The 18074-nt window shown below is 36.9% G+C and overlaps 1 protein-coding gene across 1 annotated transcript in view; it reads left to right on the forward strand.

Moving 5' to 3' along the window:
• NUFIP1 (nuclear FMR1 interacting protein 1) overlaps window positions 1-16599 on the forward strand; it is a 44081-nt gene extending 27482 nt beyond the window's left edge. Inside the window, exons 8-10 of the mRNA XM_032611465.1 lie at window positions 8613-8729; window positions 14724-14956; window positions 16297-16599. Coding sequence (XP_032467356.1) covers window positions 8613-8729; window positions 14724-14956; window positions 16297-16413 — 467 coding nt within the window. The 3' untranslated portion in view covers window positions 16414-16599. The remainder of the gene's footprint in view (window positions 1-8612; window positions 8730-14723; window positions 14957-16296) is intronic.
• Window positions 16600-18074: the final 1475 nt, after the last annotated feature.

Consider the following 18074-nt stretch of genomic DNA (forward strand, 5'->3'; position numbering starts at 1 on the left):
TAATAAATTATTTTAGCACCAACTAACACTTACTGAGTAAGGTATTGGGTTGGCCAAAAAGTTCGTTTGGGTTTTTCCGTAACGTCTTGCAGAAAAACCCAAACAAACTTTTTGGCCAACCCAATACTTACTGTGCTCTAAATGCTTTGTATATATTAGCTCTTTTCCTCCTGACAACGTTTTACGTATGTACAGATGCTACTTCCATTTTCGAACCAAGGAACTTAGAGTGAGTAATTTACCTTAGTCATGCTGCTAATTAATGGCAGAGTCAGAATTAGAATTTAGGTGTCTGGCTCCTAGTATACTATACTACCTCTACACGTGAAGTCTGAATTTGGCCAAAAAAAATATTGTAGGAGTCTAGGATAGTTGAGATGTGGGAGAGAGGTTTAAAAAGGCATCTTATCCTTGCTGCTAGCAAGGCAAAGACGGAAGACATTGGGCCAGGGCTGAATTTACTCTTGGGCACTGATATTTTTTTCCTTCAAAAAATGTTGGAGAGAGCCCACATACTTCTTCAGACTTACAGTTTGTGACCTTGATGATGAAATACAATCTATACCTAAATATAAACTTCCATGTCATTAAAATACTTGAAACACAAATGTGAAGACTACTGTTACAAGCAGTGTTACTAATTTGAAAATCACATAATTCTTCCCTTTATGCAATTTTCTAAATGAACATTTGAAGGATTCTGTAGCACTGAATACTCTGTTTTTGCATTGTTAGCTTTGGTTGGGTGATTCTGTTTTCTCATTTTTAAAGAAGTGTTTCAGTGTATCAATCTGGTGAAACACTAACAAAAAGATGAGTATATCTTGCCTCTATTATGTAGGTCTTCAAGAGACACCTTAGACCTGAGAAACAATAGTTAAATGCCTTTCATCATGGTAGAAAGCATTCGGGCAGATCTACGAGCAGTTGAATGAGAGATAGCAAGTAATTTTGTTTTGGCTTAATGTTGAAACTCTTAGCTATTCTGAGGGTCAGAGATGAAAATGTAAGTTTTGAATATAAAAATCCTAAAAGTAAGCTGTAAATTTATAATATTGTTCTTTGAGGAAATCAGAATACCAACAATCAAATTATGGTAGCTTAATTTTGTAGGAAAGATTCCATTTAAATTTATGTTATTCTTTACCTGGGATTTCTTCTGGACTTTCACATTTTCCAAATCAATGTTTCAGAGTGTTCCACTCCAGGTATAGCTACAGAAAACCGTATGTACCATTTTTTCACATGCCCTAGGTATATATCTCAGATTCTCGACTTTCCAATTTATCAGTTTTACCTCGTTTGGAAGCAGCTTCTTCACATGGGCCAGAGCCAGTCAGCCTTCATTAAGATCCAGTTGTGCTTGTTATTCAGGTTGTCGGCAGGGCAGCATTGTGACAGCGTGGCCCTATTCGTGCTCAAATGTCGCCGTTGACACTTTTCAGCACTAAGCTCACTTTAAAAATGAAGATCCCAATTTCTTTTATTTTTTGCCTTTTTTGGGCTTAGAACCTTATCTAGACAGCAGCATTCACATTTAGACAAGATAGTAGCTCTTGAGAATCTCTATAAACCTCATGTCACGTTTAGAAAATCACTGCCTGAGCCCACCTTTTTTTGATGGTAGTTGGTAGTATGTGAACCCTCATTAATTGTGCAGATGCTTTGTTTATTTATTTTTAAAGATGGAGAATTTTTAAATTAAATTTAATTAATTAATTTATTTTTGGCTGCATTGGGTCCCCGCTGCTGCGTGTGGGCTTTCTCTAGTTGTGGTGAGCAGAGGCTACTCTTCGTTGCGGTGCGCAGGCTTCTCATTGCGGTGGCTTCTCTTGTTGCGGAGCACAGGCTCCAGGCGCACGGGCTCAGTAGTTGTGGCTAACGGGCTCTAGAGCACAGGCTCAGTAGTTGTGGCACACGGGCCCAGCTGCTCCACGGCATGTGGGATCCTCCCGGACCAGGGATTGAACCCATGTCCCTTGCATTGGCAGGTGGCCTCTTAACCACTGTGCCACCAGGGAAGTCCCTGTGCAGATGCTTTAAATTGGGAATTGACATTGTTTCAAAAGGAGAGCCTGTCATTTGGAGTCTCTCAGCTTATGAGTTTTGAGTATGGCCTGTTGTCACTAGATTTCCTTGGTGGTGCTCTGCTCTTGTTTAAATACAGCATGTTCTATGGCTTTCCTGGCCCATGGTTTTAACAAGTATTGTCTGGGCTAGAAGGACAGGAGCTGGTCAGTAATGTGTCCTGAGCATCACTGACTAAAGTGCCTCAGTGTCCACAAAACAGGAAGGATCCAGTTTGTTAGTCATTCATTATAACAAATATAGCTATTGTCATAGAACACTGGGACATCAGTCTAATAACTATGCCTCGAGGTAAGCTAGATGGCTTCTGTTGTTAAAAAGGTAGACATTCAAGTAAGAAAGTAAGCTGGCCTAGCACATCAGAAATCATGAATGCCCATTGTTAAATACCTGGTTTTGAGGTTTGGAAACTATAAACCAAAGTTCCTATTTTTTTAGAGTGACTTTTTCAATATATAGCTTTTTCTTTGTGAGAATTTTTAAATCTTCTTGGGGTTACAGCATATAATTGTGCTTTGTTCCATAAAGGCAATAGGAATTATTGGGGGGAGAGGAGGGTGGCACAAATAGAGAAATAAGTTGTAGAAAGAAGCCAGATGAGAAGCTTTTTCTAATGTTTAGAGTTGGGTAAGACATTCAAAGGGCAGTTTGTTTTTTGTTATTTTCATTTCAATAGGGATTTACTGAGGTCCTACATTTTGCTTGCCCAGCCCTATAATTCAGTGAAGTCTTTCCCTGCCTTCAAGAAACTCATAGTCTAGTGATAATTTTTAGATTAAAAAAATTTTTTTTGGTCATTGGGAACATGATGTGTATGTATGTGAGAGAGAGAGGTTAGATTTCCCCTAAGAAAAGTGTCACTATTTTCTTTTTTTAACAGTAAAAGAAACTATTGGAGTTGGTATTTATAATGCTTTTAAAGTTTGATTTTATAATCTTCATTTCTATTATTTTTGTACTGCTGTTTTAATTATTTTAAGTTTTAAAATTTTTTCTTAATTTTTATTCAATTATAGAAACATTATCCTAAATTAGGCCCATCAAAATTTTTAACACACGTTAATATTAAATTGTATAAGACCTTAAAATATTACTCAGGGATCTTTTTCGTTATTTTATTTTTTATGGTTTCTGTTTTTTTTTTTAATTTTTATTGGAATATAGTTGACTTACAGTGTTGTGTTAGTTTCAAGTAGACAGCAAAGTGAATCAGTTATACATATACATACGTCCACTCTTTTTTAGATTCTTTTCCTATATAGATCATTACAGAGTATTGAGTAGACTTCCCTGTGCTCTACAGTAGGTCCTTATTAGTTATCTATTTTATATATAGTAGTGTGTATATGTCAATCCCAATCTCCCAATTTATCCCTCCCCCCTTTACCCCCCTGTAACCATAAGTTTGTTTTCTACATCTGAAACTCTATTTCTGTTTTGTAAATAAGCTCATTTGTACTCTTTAAAAATTCCACATATAAGCGATACCATATGATATTTGTCTTTCTCTGTCTGACTTACTTCACTCAGTATGACAATCTCTAGGTCCATCCATGTTGCTGCAAATATACTGGTATTTTTAGTTTAGACAGATGTTTTGGCTGCTTTTATTAAAATGTGGGTGAAGTTTCTTGAGTATTATTTTATCAGCTCTGCCTATGGTATAGTCATTCCAAGATGGCTGCTAGAAATGCCTACATTAGAACTGCCAAGTAGATCTGAGCGTCTGTGTGAACAGCCTTCTGTTTTTGAGATGAAGAGTCGCCATAGAGGATGTTTTGATAGTGCCAAAAGTGTCATTACATGTGGTGGGTCCCCAAAACATAACTGAGGGGAACGAAATAGGAAAAGAGCTGTTCATTTGTATGAACTCCTTGCTCTTACCCTTGGGAAGGCAGTTAAGTGTAGTGAGCTTTGTGACACTCCTCGTAATGAGTACACCAACTACTCATGTTGTGGTTTTAATGTATGTCTAAAATTCTTCGCTTCAAGAGGTGGAGATTAATTTCCCTCCCCTTGAATGTGGGCTGGACTTAGTGACTTGTTTCTAGGAATAGAATAATTAAAGAGCAGAATAGTAACGTGGTGGAGACTACTGAGTGATCATGGTTAATATCGCCAGTGATAGGTTGAGATGTACCCCCTGATATATGATGAGAAGGTCACTACCTAAAATCCACAACCTCAGTCTAATCATTAGAAAACATCAGACAGACCCAGCTGAAGGGTATTCTACAATAACTGACCTGTAGTCTTTAAAACAGTCAAGTTCATGAAAGGCAAGGAAATACTGAGAAATTGTCACAGGTTTGGAGAAGACACAGATCAAGGTGTCATGGTGATTGAACGTGTTGTGATATGGTGGATTGAATCCTAGAACAGAAAAAGGACATTAGTGGAAAAACTGATGAAATTACATTACAGTCTGTAGTTTAGGTAGTAGTACTATTCCAATGTTAATTTGTTAGCTATGGTAAATGTACTGTGGTTTGTAAGATGTTAATATTAGGGGAAGCTAGGTGAAGGGTATATGGAAATTCTTGGTACTATCTTTGCAACATTTGTGTAAATCTAAAATTGTTGCAAAATATAAAGTTTAGAAAAAAAGGGAGGCAGGAAAGGGGTGATATGTAGGCCAGTTAAAGCTGTGTGGTCCACTTCTTGAATTGAATTGTGAGGAAACACTTTCTTCCAGGTTTTATTTTCCTATGTTTTCTTCTTCTATTCATTTCTGATTACAAAAATAATGCAGAAAATGTGAGGAAAAAACTGAAAAGCATAAAATAAAAAACAACCTACTTTCTTAACTTACAGACAGCCACTGCTCACATTTTGTTTTATATCCATCAGTATTTTTCTTATACACATGTATGTGATTTTTTAAGAAAAATGGAATCATTTTATTGAAAAGAAAAAAGAATAAGCTCTGAATCCAGACAAAATCAGGTTTCTTTTGTGGTACCACCTCGGCATAGCTCTGTCATTCTGTACCAGTTAGCCTTTTTGAACTTGTCCTTAACTCATTCATGCAAGAGTTTGTTCTTCAAATATTTCTTGAGCACTTATGTACTGTTCTAGGCTCTGAGGATACAGTACTGAACAAAGCCAAACCCCTTCTCTCCTGTACCTTACGTTCTGCTTGGGGCAGCTGCAGTAAGTAGGAGTTGATATCCTTCATAACGATGAGTAAAGCTAAGGAAAAGGATGGAGAATGGCAATTGGAGAAAGGGGTGTGCTATTTTATATAATCAGCAATGGCATCTGTATGATAAGGCGACATTAAGAAATCTGAGTAAAATTAGGGGCTGAGACCTGAGGGGAGAGTTTTCCAAGCAGAGAAAGCAACAAGTGCGAACACCCCATGGTGAGAGCATGCTTTGTGTATTCAGGGAACAGCAAGATTGGAGTGGAGTAAGCCAGGAAGAAAGTGGTGAAGGATCAGATCAAGTAGGGTCTTGTAGGCAGCAGAGGACTTGGGACTTTACTCCGAGGCTGAGCAGAGAGGTGATGTGATGTGTTAAGATGGAGAATGGACTGCAGAGGTGGGCGGGTCATATCAGGGTGTCCTTTTAGGAGGCTGCTAGAACTGTCCAGGTAGGAAATGTTGACTGGGACTGGGGTTATAGAAGTGAAGTAATGAGGAGGAGTATGATTCTGGATATATCTTCAAAATAGAGCTGACCGTATTTGTGGCTAGATTGGATATGGTATGTGAAAAAGAGGAGAGTCAAGGGTGATTGCTAGGTTTTGGCATAACCATGAAGAAGAGCTGGCGTTTACTGAGATGGAGACTACTGGCAGGCATGTTTGGAGGAGAAATCAAGTGCTTGTTTTTGGACATGTTAACCTTTGAGGTGCCTGGTTGATACCCAAGTAGAGATGTTGAATAGCAGTTAGGTTATTCTGGAGTTTAGGGGATAATTGAAGGCTGGAGGTATACATTTGTGATTTATCAGGATCTAGATAGTATTTTGAGATAAAATGAGATCATAAGAGGAGGAGGAGGCATAAAGAGAAAAGGTTGCTGAGGATTGGACCCAGGGACATTCAAGAATTTTGAAGTCGGTCGATGAAGAGAATTTAGTAGGGAGACTGGGAAAGGAGAGCCAAGTGAAAGGGTTCTGGAAGCCAAGTGAAGGAAATGTTTTTAAAAGTAAAACATGACTACAGTTGGCCCTTGAACAATTTGGGAGGTTAGGGGCACCAGCCCTCCACATGGTCGAAAATTCAAGCGTAACCTGTAGTCTGCCTTCCATGTAATGCAGTTCTTCTGTATCCACAGTTCCGAACCCATGGATTCAACCAACTGCAGATCAGTTTCGGTAGTATTTACTATCGAAAGATATCTGTGCATACGTGGACCCATGAGCTTCAAGCCCGTGTTGTTCAAGGGTCACTTGGACTGTCAGATGTCATCACTAAGTTAAATAAGATGAGCACCAACAAGTATTCCTCTTTGGCAACACAGAGGAATCCAGTGAACTTGGAAGAAAAAGGTTCACTGGTGTGGTGGGCCTGAAAGGCAGATTGGAGTAGATTCTGGAGCGTGTCAGATAGCTGTAGGAAATTTCAGGCCCAGGTGTTCCCTGGTGAATTATATAAATAGTTATTTGGGGTTTTGCTCTGAAAGGGAACAGAGAAATGGGCTATAGCTGGAAGACATTTATTAACATTCTAGACCAGAGAGACATTCTGGTAGGATGACTAAATTTTAAGAAGAGGACTTTATATATCTATAGGAGATACTCTAGCCCACTAGTTAAGAAGTGGGATTTGGAATCAGATAGTTAGAATTTAAATTTGACCCATGTGTTCTATAGATTTGTTACCTAAAGGATCATCCAGTTCAGATTCTCTGAATTTTGGTTTCATCACCGGTAATTAATAATGAAGGCAGGGCTTCCCTGGTGGCGTACTGGTTAAAAATATGCCTGCCAAGGCAGGGGACACGGGTTCGAGCCCTGGTCCGGGAAGATCCCACATGCCGCGGAGCAACTAAGCCCGTGCACCACAACTACTGAGCCTACGCTCTGGAGCCTACAAGCCACAACTACTGAAGCTCACGCTCCGAGAGCCCATGCTCTGCAACAAGAGAAGCCACCGTGATGAGAAGCCCACGCACTGCAACAAAGAGTAGCCCCAGCTCGCCACAGCTAAAGAAAGCTCACGTGCACCAACAAAGATCCAATGCAACCAAAAAAAAAAAAAATATATAGTGAATGTGATACTTCATAGGGATTAAATGAGCTCATGCTTTTAAAGAGCATTATATAGTCAACTGTATTGTACTTTTTGGTGCCTCTCTTTGGGTCTTAGAAGGAAATACTACACTTTGGTACATCATCATTCAAACAATGAGATGACCAGTGTCTGTACTAATATTGTTGCAGATTCTGTTTTATCCACTAGTAACTTATTTATATATATATATATATATATATATACACATATATATATAACTGCATATTTTCCTTTCCCTTTATTAATTCAGGAGAAAAGGCAATAAGTTAGCTAAAAATCGACAAGGGGCAGTGTTTGGAGGGGCTGCTGCTGGGAAGTGTGGATTGGGGGAGGAGAGAGGATTTAACTTCATCCACCAGAAGGTGGTAATTCCATACTCACATAAAAGTTTCCTCCTGTTTCCTACTGGCATGTTTTGGTTTCCCTTAGACTAACTTGGTAAACGTTAAGTACTGTCTTGAAACATTTCATATTGGTTGTGGGTTGAGTTGGTTCACTACACAGACAGGTTACTTACTGTCTTCATTCTTCAGTCAGGCATTACTGACTTGTTTAGAATAGACGTAATACATTTTGAGAGCTGCCAAAAATAAATGTAATAGGTTGTGTCCGGGGGCTATAGCTAGGCTTACTGGGCTTTGATCAAACACTTTACCTTTGGCAGGCTCTTAGTACTTGGTAATTCTCATAGTTGGCTTGTTTACTTAAGTTCTTAGAAGTTCTAAATAATAAAAATTTGGGGCAGATTCAGTTCAGCGGAACTCTTTGTGCCTTCAGCTATAGAATGGTTGAAATGTTATATGTGCCCTCTGACCCAGTCTTAAAAGCAACAAAGAGTGGATATTTTATATTTTATTTATTATAAATCTAATTTTCAGAGTCTGTGATCCTAATCCAGTGAAGTCAAGTAAGTTTATGGCCTTCCTGCTACCTTAATAAAATTAATTAATAGCCTAAATAAAATAAAATAATAACAAAGACTGTCTGGTTAATTTAGAGAAGGCCCAAGTTCCATAACCTGTGAAGCATGGTAAGAAACTGAGTCGTGTATAACTTCCATTTGCCCCTCTGTTTTCTCTTTGGGGTAGATAGCTTATCTGACCATAAAGATTTAAACCAAGGGGAAATTTTTCGAGTCTCCTGGATTTCATTTTTGGGAAGATTGAGGAAATGATCAGAAATTACTTTCTTTTCACTAACACATGAGGGAGTGGGGGGCTTTCCTTCTTATGGTTGTAGATATTTTTGGTATACAGTTTTACTCTTAGGTCTTTCTATTCCAGAGTCCGATAAAGAGGAGAAACCACAAAGTGCTGTCATACCTAAGGAAGTGACACCAGCCCTGTGCTCCCTAATGAGCAGCTATGGCAGCCTCTCGGGGTCGGAGAGTGAGCCAGAAGGTAAGTTATGGCCTCAGTTGTTACAGTTAGGTTTGTTTCGTTGCTTTTTGCCTTTGATGTACGCTACGCGTCAGTAGCATCCTTTCATGTGTACGTATCTGAGGACAAGATGTGTCATGCACATTCTTTGATCCTCAAGTTCCTTCGTCATTTGATTCAGAAGTTAACATGGGATGAAATGAAGTGGGAGAAATGGGGAAATGTATTGCTCCTCTAGGAGAAAAGGGCAAACAATAATAAAAGGATAGGAAGGGGAAGAGATAATATCCATAGTGAAATCAAAGAATATTCTAAAAGATATAGTGAAGAAGGTTAATTACTTCTCTCTACACTCAAGAACCCTTGTCTTAACATGTTTTGCACCTTTAGTAGGTGGAGCGAGGTCCTTTGTGACAAAGAGGATAATAACATTCCTTACATGTATATGGGGCATTGCTCTTTATAGAGCTCATTTACCTAAATTATCTCATTTGGAGAACACAGTAACCCTATACTTGCGTTGCATTTGCCTGTGTATGTACTTTAAAGGTTGAGAGACAGGGAATCCTTTAGATAGTCTTTCTGAGAAGTTAACGTTGTTCAGGATACATGTCTTAACCTTTAAAGATGATAATAAACCAGCTCAATCACTAGCGTCTCTTTTAGGGCCACCTAAAAGAGCTGCAAGTAGGCTTGGCAGTATGGCAGTTCTTAACCCAAGGTTCATATCAGTAATCCAGCATTTGTTTAGTGAATAAGCATGTGTCCTATTGTGCCTGTGTACCTGGCTCTGCATGGTCATTTTATCTAGGCTTCACCAGCCAACCATGAGAGAATTCATGAGTGTGTGTCTCAGATATGTAATCACAGTAGGGGCTGTACTCAAGAATAGAGGGTCTTAAAAGTGAATATGTAGGATGAAGGGAAGGTTTGAATGTAATTGGATGAAGATGGCAGGACTTTTAATGTTGGCTAGGCTAGAGAAAATCAATGTTTGTGTAGTTGAGATGTTGAAGGAAGAGTTGGGCTTTAATATGAAAGTTAAGGTTTAGATCTATCTATAACAGGAATTTTTTTCCCCTTTTTTCCTTTTACTATGGTAGCTGGCTAAAAGCTAGTTGAATTTTGAAATATAAACTACTTTGGCTTTATCAGAGTATTCCTTAGCAGATGGTTGCCTCTTCTTATTTTTTTTTTTAATCTTAAGAAAAACAGTATTTATTTCTTTACTCTTGTTTCCATTATACTGATATGAAGATGAAGTTATTCTTTAAACACGTATTACATTTCCTGCTTATCATTTGTATTTATGACAGGTGATAGCAAAGAAAGCTATTACCAGATTACTGAATCCCATAAAAACAAGCTGTACTAATGCTTTCTTCTCTCATTCCTAAGATAAAACATTTTATACTCATGTCTTCATTTTGAGGCTGCCACTATTTTTTAAATTAGAAGGAAGGAAACTGGAAGGGATCTTTGAGGTTTCAACCCTCCATTTTATAGACCCTTAAGCTTCGAGAGGGTAGGTTTGCAAAGCTAGTATATGGCAAAGCTGATGTAAAGCTTAGGTTTAGGGACTTAAATGTCTAAAGAAGCCAACTATATTGCCTTCCATTACAGTCTTTCTTTGTGTGGCATTTGTTATCTTCCTGCACAGTAATGCATAGCTTTACTTTTCTAGTACATAACAGAAGATGTTCTCTATTAAAAGATATATTTGATTTTGTATGAATTCATTTTGACTAATTATTTAAAATGTCCTGCCTTAAGGAAAAAGTCTTTGCTTCACATTCCTAAGCCTTAAGAATTATTTTATGTAATTTGAATTCAGCTTTATTAAGCCATCCAGGTCACTAGCAAATTTCTAGCTTTCAGTGTTAATTCTGGGCTATAGGATAGGATAGGATATTGACACAGAGGGACTTCAGAGTAAATAAACCAAGGGAATAAAGTGAGCCTTCTCTGAACCATGAAATAGCGTCTAGAAGCCTTCTTATTTAAGTGGGTTCTAAATGGAGAGAAGCAGTCTGATTCTCACAGATTTTAACGACCGTATTTTCATATTTAAGACCTGTCTTAACTTAGGAATTAACATAGAAGTGTGTAGAGGATCTTAAACATGAATAGTGCTTTTCCAGAATGAATTTTAAACAAGGAAAGGGTCCTTCCAGAAAGACTGAGCAAAAGAAGAGGCTATGTTCTGGGGCTTTCAGAATCATTAAGATATAGATAGGAAAGAAAATTTCAGTGAGCAGTATTTCCAAACGTTTTATCTGTCCTGGGTCTTGCATGTTAGTTTTTTGTTTTTGTTTGTGCCATATGAGAAGTTAAGCACAGTTTTGCAACTCCCCAAAATCGTTATGTTTCTTCAAACAGGTTTGGCTATGATTGAGGGACTTAAGAGAAAATAGTGCCCTAGTTTTTCTTTTTTGCCTTTAATTATTATTCCCATAGTTTTGAACTCTGCAAACCACTTGTGAATTCTTAGCTCCGTTGTTTTATGGTTATATTTCTCTTCTTTTCCTCTTTTCCCCATTAGTTTGAAGGCACATTAAAATCACTATCAGGGCAAATTCTTATATAGTGCTTACTCTGTTTCGGGCACTGTTTAATGTGCTTTACTCATTTAATTATTGCAGTAACCTCATGAAGTAGGTGTCATTACTTATGAGGAAATTTAGGCAGAGATAAGTAGCTGCTCCAAGGTCACACAGCTAGGAAGTCTTGGATCTAGAATTTGAACCTAACAGTTTGTAACAGAGTCTGTGCTTCTAACACTTACCCTGTACTTCCTTTCAAATGTAATTTCCACATTCAGTCCTATGTAATGCTTGAATATTGAGGGTTTTGAGGCATATGATTAGCCTGTTACACTCTTGTCCAGGCAATTGAACTCAGTTCCCGACGTCTAGGATAGAACTATTTATATCACATTAGCCTATAATTCATGGTAATCAAAAATATAGAAAAACCATTTGGGGCTGAGAGAAGGGAATTCCTATCTTAATACTTGTGAATTTTCAACTGATTATATGGTGGTGGTTGTTTTTTTCCTCAATATTGTGAAATACACCGATTGATTTTCAAATGTCAAACCAACCCTGTATTCCTGGGATAAAGTCTACTCGGAATTGGTGTATTACCTGTTTAATACATTACTGGATTTGATTTGCCAATATTTTATTAAGGATTTTTGCATCTGTGTTCTTGAGGAATATTAGTCTGTGTTTTTCTTCTCTTATAGGCTTTGTCTGGATTTGGGATGAGTTGGGATCTGTTTCCTCCTCCTCTTTTAAGGGTTTGTGTAGAATTGCAGCAATTTTTTCTTGTTTGTAGGATTCAGTAGTGAAGCCATCTGTACCTGGCATTTTCTCTGGGGGAAGATTCTAAATTAATCAAATTTCCTTAATAGGTACAGCACTATTCAGATTTTCTACTTTCTCCTTGAGCCAATTTTGGTAATTTATATTTTTCAAAAGAATTTGTTTCAATTTGACCAATTGTCAAGTTTATTGGCATAAAGTTGTTTGTGATATTTTCTTGTGCTATATGTAGGATTTATAGTGATGTTCCTTCTTTGATTCCTTATACTATTAATTGGGGTTTTTTTCCCCCTTTTTTTCTTGATCAGATCATCTTGCTAGGTGTTTATTAATTTTATAAATCTTTTCAAGGAACTGCCTTCTGGCTTTGTTGATTTTTTTCTGTTGTCTATTTCTAATTGATTTTCACACTTTCACTCTTTCTTTCCTCCTCACTTTCTACCTCGTTACAGTAGAAACTTAGATAAGTGATTTAAAATTTTTTTCATTTCTAATGTAAGCATTCAGAGCTATACATTTGCCTCCATGCATTGCTTTAGCTGCATCCCGCAAATTTGACACATTTTGTTTTCATTTTTATTTATATCAAAATATTTTTTAATTTCTCTTGTGATATGTCCTTTAACTCTGGTTATTTAGAAGTCTGTTGTTCAGCTCCAATTTTTTGGAGGGTTTTTAAAGATAGTTTTCTGTTATTGATTTTATTTACTTCTGTTATGGTCAGAGAACATATTCTATATGCTTTCAGTTTTTCAATTTATTGAGATTCGTTTTATACCCCAACACATATATACCCCAAAACATGTTTATGTGAACTTGACAAGACTGTGTGTTGTGTTAGCAGGCATGAAAACAACATGAATCTCCTGGTACATCTCCATCAGAGCTCCTAGGTGACCAGGAGTGAGCAGTCATATTTTGAAAGGAATCTCTTTCTGAGCAGTAGGTCTCATCAATAGGCTTGATATAGTCGGTAAACCATGTCATAAACATGTGCTGTGTCATCCAGGCTTCGTTGTTGCATTTATAGAGCACAGGCAGAGTAGATTTAGCGTAATTCTTAAGGACCCTAGGATATTCAGAATGGTAAAGGAGCATTGGCTTCAACTTTAAGTCACCAGCTGCATTAGCCCCTTACAAGAGAGTCAGTTTGTCCTTTGAAGCTTTAAAGGCAAGCATTGTCTTCTCCTCTCTAGCTATGAAAATTCTAGATGGCATCTTCTTCCAATACAAGGCTGTTTCGTCTACATAGAAACTCTGTTGTTTAGTGTAGTCACCTTTGTTAATTGTCTTAGCTAGGTCTTCTGGATAATTTGCTGCAGCTTTACATCAGCACTTGCTGCTTCACCTCACACTTTTATGTCATGATGACGGCTTCTTTTAAATCTCTGTTAGTTTCAGACGTTTCTTCTGCAGCTTCCTCACTTCTCTCAGCCTTCATAGAATTGAAGAGAGTTAGGGCCTTGCTCTGGATTATAGGCTTTTGCCTTAAGGGAATGTTGTGGCTGGTTTGATCTTCTGTCCAGACCACTACAGCTTTCTGCATATCAGCAGTAAGGCTGTTTCCCTTCCTTATCATTTGTGTGTTCACTGGAGTAGCACTTTTAATTTCCTTCAAAAACTTTTCCTTTGCTTTCACAACTTGGCTAACTGGTACAAGAGGCCTAGCTTCTGGCCTGTCTCAGCTTTTGACTTAAAGTGAAAAACGTGAGACACTTCCTTTCACTTGAACACTCAGAGGCCATTGTAGCACGGTTATTAACTGGCATAATTTCAGTATCGTGTCTCAGGGAATAGGGAGGCCTGCGGAGAAGGAGAGAGATGAGAGAATGGCAGGTAGGTAAAGCAGTCAGAACATACATATTTATGAATTAAGTTTATTGTCTTTTATGGGCATGGTTTGTGGTGACCCAAAACAATTACAATAGTAACATCAAAGATAACTGATTACAGATGACTATAACAAATTTAATAACAGTGAAAGTTTGAAATATTGAATCACCACAATGTGACAGAGACATGAAGTTTGAAATATTGAATCACCAAAATGTGACAGAGAGACATGAAGTGAGCAATTGATGTTGAAAAAATGGTGCTGATAGACTTGCTCAGTGTTGCCACAAACCTGCAATTTGTACAGAACGCTCTATCTGTGAAGAGCATTAAATCGAAGCACAGTAAAGTGAAGTATTCCTGTAATTCAAGAATCTTACAGCAATATACTTAGATTTTCCTCTTCCCTTCCTTTGTGCTATTGTTATCTTAGATTTTAATTCTATAGATGTTATAAACCCTACATACATTGTTATTATTATTTTTGTTTTAAATAGTCAATTATCTTTAAAATTTTTTTCAAATGAGAAAAAAGGTCTTTTGTATTTATCCACATATTGACTTTCTGGCACTCTTCATTCCTTTGTGTAGATCCAAGTTTCCATCTGGTATTATTTCTTTCATAGGGATCATTTTCTGTAGTTCTTTGTGGTAATCTCAATTATTGGCAGTCATAGCTCACAATTTGAAAAATTTTGTATAATACATTGTACATGCTCAGTTTTAACTAATAAGTAGCCAGTATTATGGCTGGGGAAGGGGAATATTATGGGGTGTTTTTTTTTTGTTATCTGTGTAAGTTTTCCCTGTTTTTTAATTTGTTTTTTATTTTTGTGTTTATTTTTCATCACATTAGAAGCTCCCATCAAGACTGAAGCAGACATTCTGGCAGAAGACCAGGTTCTTCATAGCAGTACTCCTAAGAAACCAAGTCAAGATGTTAAAGCAACTGTTAGAAATTTCTCAGAAGCCAAGTATGAGAGCCAAAAGAAAAGTTTCAAAAACACAAATCCTAAGAGGAAAAAAAATTATTGCAATTATCAAACATTATTTGAACCAAGAACACACCATCCATATCTCCTGGAAATGGTAAGTGATTTTTCTTTATGTTCTGATCTTTGTGTTCTTCTTGTGTCTTGAAGATAGAGCTCCTGGGCTTGTGTGTGTGTATTTTAAGGTTTCCAGAGACATATGCTCCTTGAAGAGTTATCTGTGTATCTTAATTCTGAAGCTGCATTTGAAATATAGCTGATATTTGGTAAATGTAGAATAATTACAATTTTCAAAACTGCTTAAAATAAAGGCATCTAGGTTTAAGTGGTTGGTAAAGAAATAGGTATTGAAGTGTACTGACCTTTATAAAGTTTTCCTATTGAGAGCACAGCTAAATACAGTGCAGGCTGAAGGGAGAGAAAGGGTTTTATGTTTATTCTGTGCATTATTGGCTTTATTCTCAGCATGATGTGCTCAAAAATTTATGATCTTTCTTCAAATTGTAAAGAAGCAATGCCTCTTTTGATTCTAAGTGATGGACACGAAGCTGTTCAAAGATCCAAAACTTTCATTTCTAAGAGTGATAGAAATACTCTGAAATTTTCAGTGGAATTGTAAAACTATCTATTGGCATTCTGTGCAAAGTCTGATTTTGCCTGGTCAGATATATGCTTCTGCTGTAGCTGAAGTGTTCTGTGACTACACTCTATGACATGTTGTAATACATGTAGACACAGTTGCTTCTTAATAAAAATTGATCTGAAATGTACTCTGTTTTGTAAATTTTGGTGCTATATAAAGTAAATTGCATTTTTTTAATGTTTACCTTATAAGTGGTATATTAAATCATCTTTCCACTGAAAGGTCCTGTGTGGGTGTTTCTGAACTACATTAATGACATCAGAAGTAAAATGAGTAGTTACATTAAATCTTTTTGGCGAATCACATATAATTCCTTGGTTATGTATTCTAGATACCAGGGATTTTCAGCTTTCTTTCAATTACAGTAAACACAAAAATGGGAAGTTCTGAAAGACCAGCAGTGTTAGGATTTTTTACTGCTAGTTTCATCATTACTATATTTACCATATCTCCTTACCACTTTCTGTACTGTTTATATAGATTTGGGTTTAGGAGGATCCTGTTTGACATGATTTTTAGATTTAAAGAATTATAGACTTTTAAACCTATTTTTCCTGTCCTTTGCTTGATAGTCCTAGAGAGGATCTCAAATGTGAACATTTGAGCTTAAGCTAGATAGTTTTGGTTAAAAGGAAATATTCTTGCATTGTGTTTTAGGAAAATAATTAGTAAATATAATACACATCTTTATTGTTCTGTGTTCTTTATATAGAGAAGGCACACATGCTATTTTAGATGGTGTTTCTTGGATATATTTTATTTACCAGCTAATCTTTTTATTTATCATTTTTTAGCTTTTAGCTCCAGACATTCGACATGAAAGAAATGTGATTTTGCAGTGTGTTCGGTACATCATTAAAAAAGACTTTTTTGGACTTAATACTACTTCTGCAAAAACTAAAGATGAATAGGTGTCTGGTGTTTTAGTACACATATCTGAAGCATGTAAAATAGTAACATCTTCAAGTTTGTGGAGGAAAACCATTTCTTTTTTTAAACTGGATTAGTAATTAAATTGTAAGCCTCATGGGCTATTATGTAGGATTTTCAAGTCTTTCCTTTGACTCTATACAAATAAATACATAACTGATTTTTAAGACTGTGTCTGTATTGTTGGGATCATGCATAATATTTGCTGGCAGAATTCTACTTTTTATTTGTGCTTATTGCTGTCATGTAAGGAAGTCTGCCCTTGGGCCAGTTAAGAATTGAAGGTACTGGTTTAGGGGTAAAGAAAAAAATTAAAAAAAATTTTAATTCAGCTGAGCAGAGCTATAGGTTTGGGAGAGAAATACAGTCATTTTGTTTTTAATACGGGAGAGGAAGAGTCATTCTTTAACTTCAGCAAAGGGGGATGTTTTAGACATAAACAAAAAGAGCAAATTAATACAATGAGAAGGTCTTGCAATTTTAATTTTCACTGTTTATTTCAAAGGACATGTTGAAATTCACCTATTGGCATTTAAGTAGCACAAATATTGATCATTTGAAACATTACAGATCTGGCCTCTATGTGTGTTTCAATTCAGTTGAAGTGCTTCTTTTTGGTATGGTTCAGAATTGGACCTTTTAAAAAATTTTTCCTTTGAAAAAGTATGTAAAGTATAGTACTTGATGAGGTTCAATTAGTTTCTTATAGCATAAACAGTAGTTTGTGAAATCATGGTACCTGAGTTTTAAATAATTAAAATTTGTCCTGTAAAGATAGTAATTGAGCCTTCTAAAAATGTTTTTTTTTTTTTTTTTTTTTTTAATTTTTTTGCGGTACGCGGGCCTCTCTCACTGTCGTGGCCTCTCCCGTTGCGGAGCACAGGCTCCGGACGTGCAGGCGCAGCGGCCACGGCTCACGGGCCCAGCCGCTCCGCGGCATATGGGATCCTCCTGGACCGGGGCACGAACCCGTGTCCCCTGCATCGGCAGGCGGACTCTCAATCACTGTGCCACCAGGGAAGCCCTAAAAATGTTTTAAATAAATAGCTGCTAAGATCTTTTTATCTTTGGTTCTGGTCTTATGTTCTAGTCATTTGTGCTAGCTAGTGCTAGAGCTCTACTCTTTTGACGTACAGCCAAAGGAACTAGATTTTTATAAATTAGTCTCTTGTTGTAGTTGGCAAATTAATTTTATCTGACATTGTTATTATTGAAATCCATGAATCTTGCCTTCAAGAAATAAGGCAAGAAAGCTGGTAAGCAGGTCTCTGCCCTCTTGTTCCTCTGCATCTGTAAGATGCCATCCCAAATCCTGGAACACCAGGCACGAAACACCGTGACATCACAGACCTGAGATTAAGATTCATACTGAAGCCAGTGGTTCCCAACCTGGTAACCACCATACAGACCTTTTTATTCTGCTTTACTCTATTCCTCCAGTGAGCCCCATATTTTGGAAAATTATCTGTCCAGTTCATTAATTAATTCAGTTCTTATACTACTTCAATGGATTAAAGATAGAAAAATGAATAAGGCCTTGCATTATTCAAAGATGTGACTCTTAACCCAGTTCGTCTCATCAGGATGGATGAAGTAACCAATGTTACAAACTGACTTAATATTCAAATTTTGACTGGTCTGC

This window comes from Phocoena sinus, chromosome 18, assembly GCF_008692025.1.
Source record: "Phocoena sinus isolate mPhoSin1 chromosome 18, mPhoSin1.pri, whole genome shotgun sequence".
NCBI lineage: Eukaryota > Metazoa > Chordata > Mammalia > Artiodactyla > Phocoenidae > Phocoena > Phocoena sinus.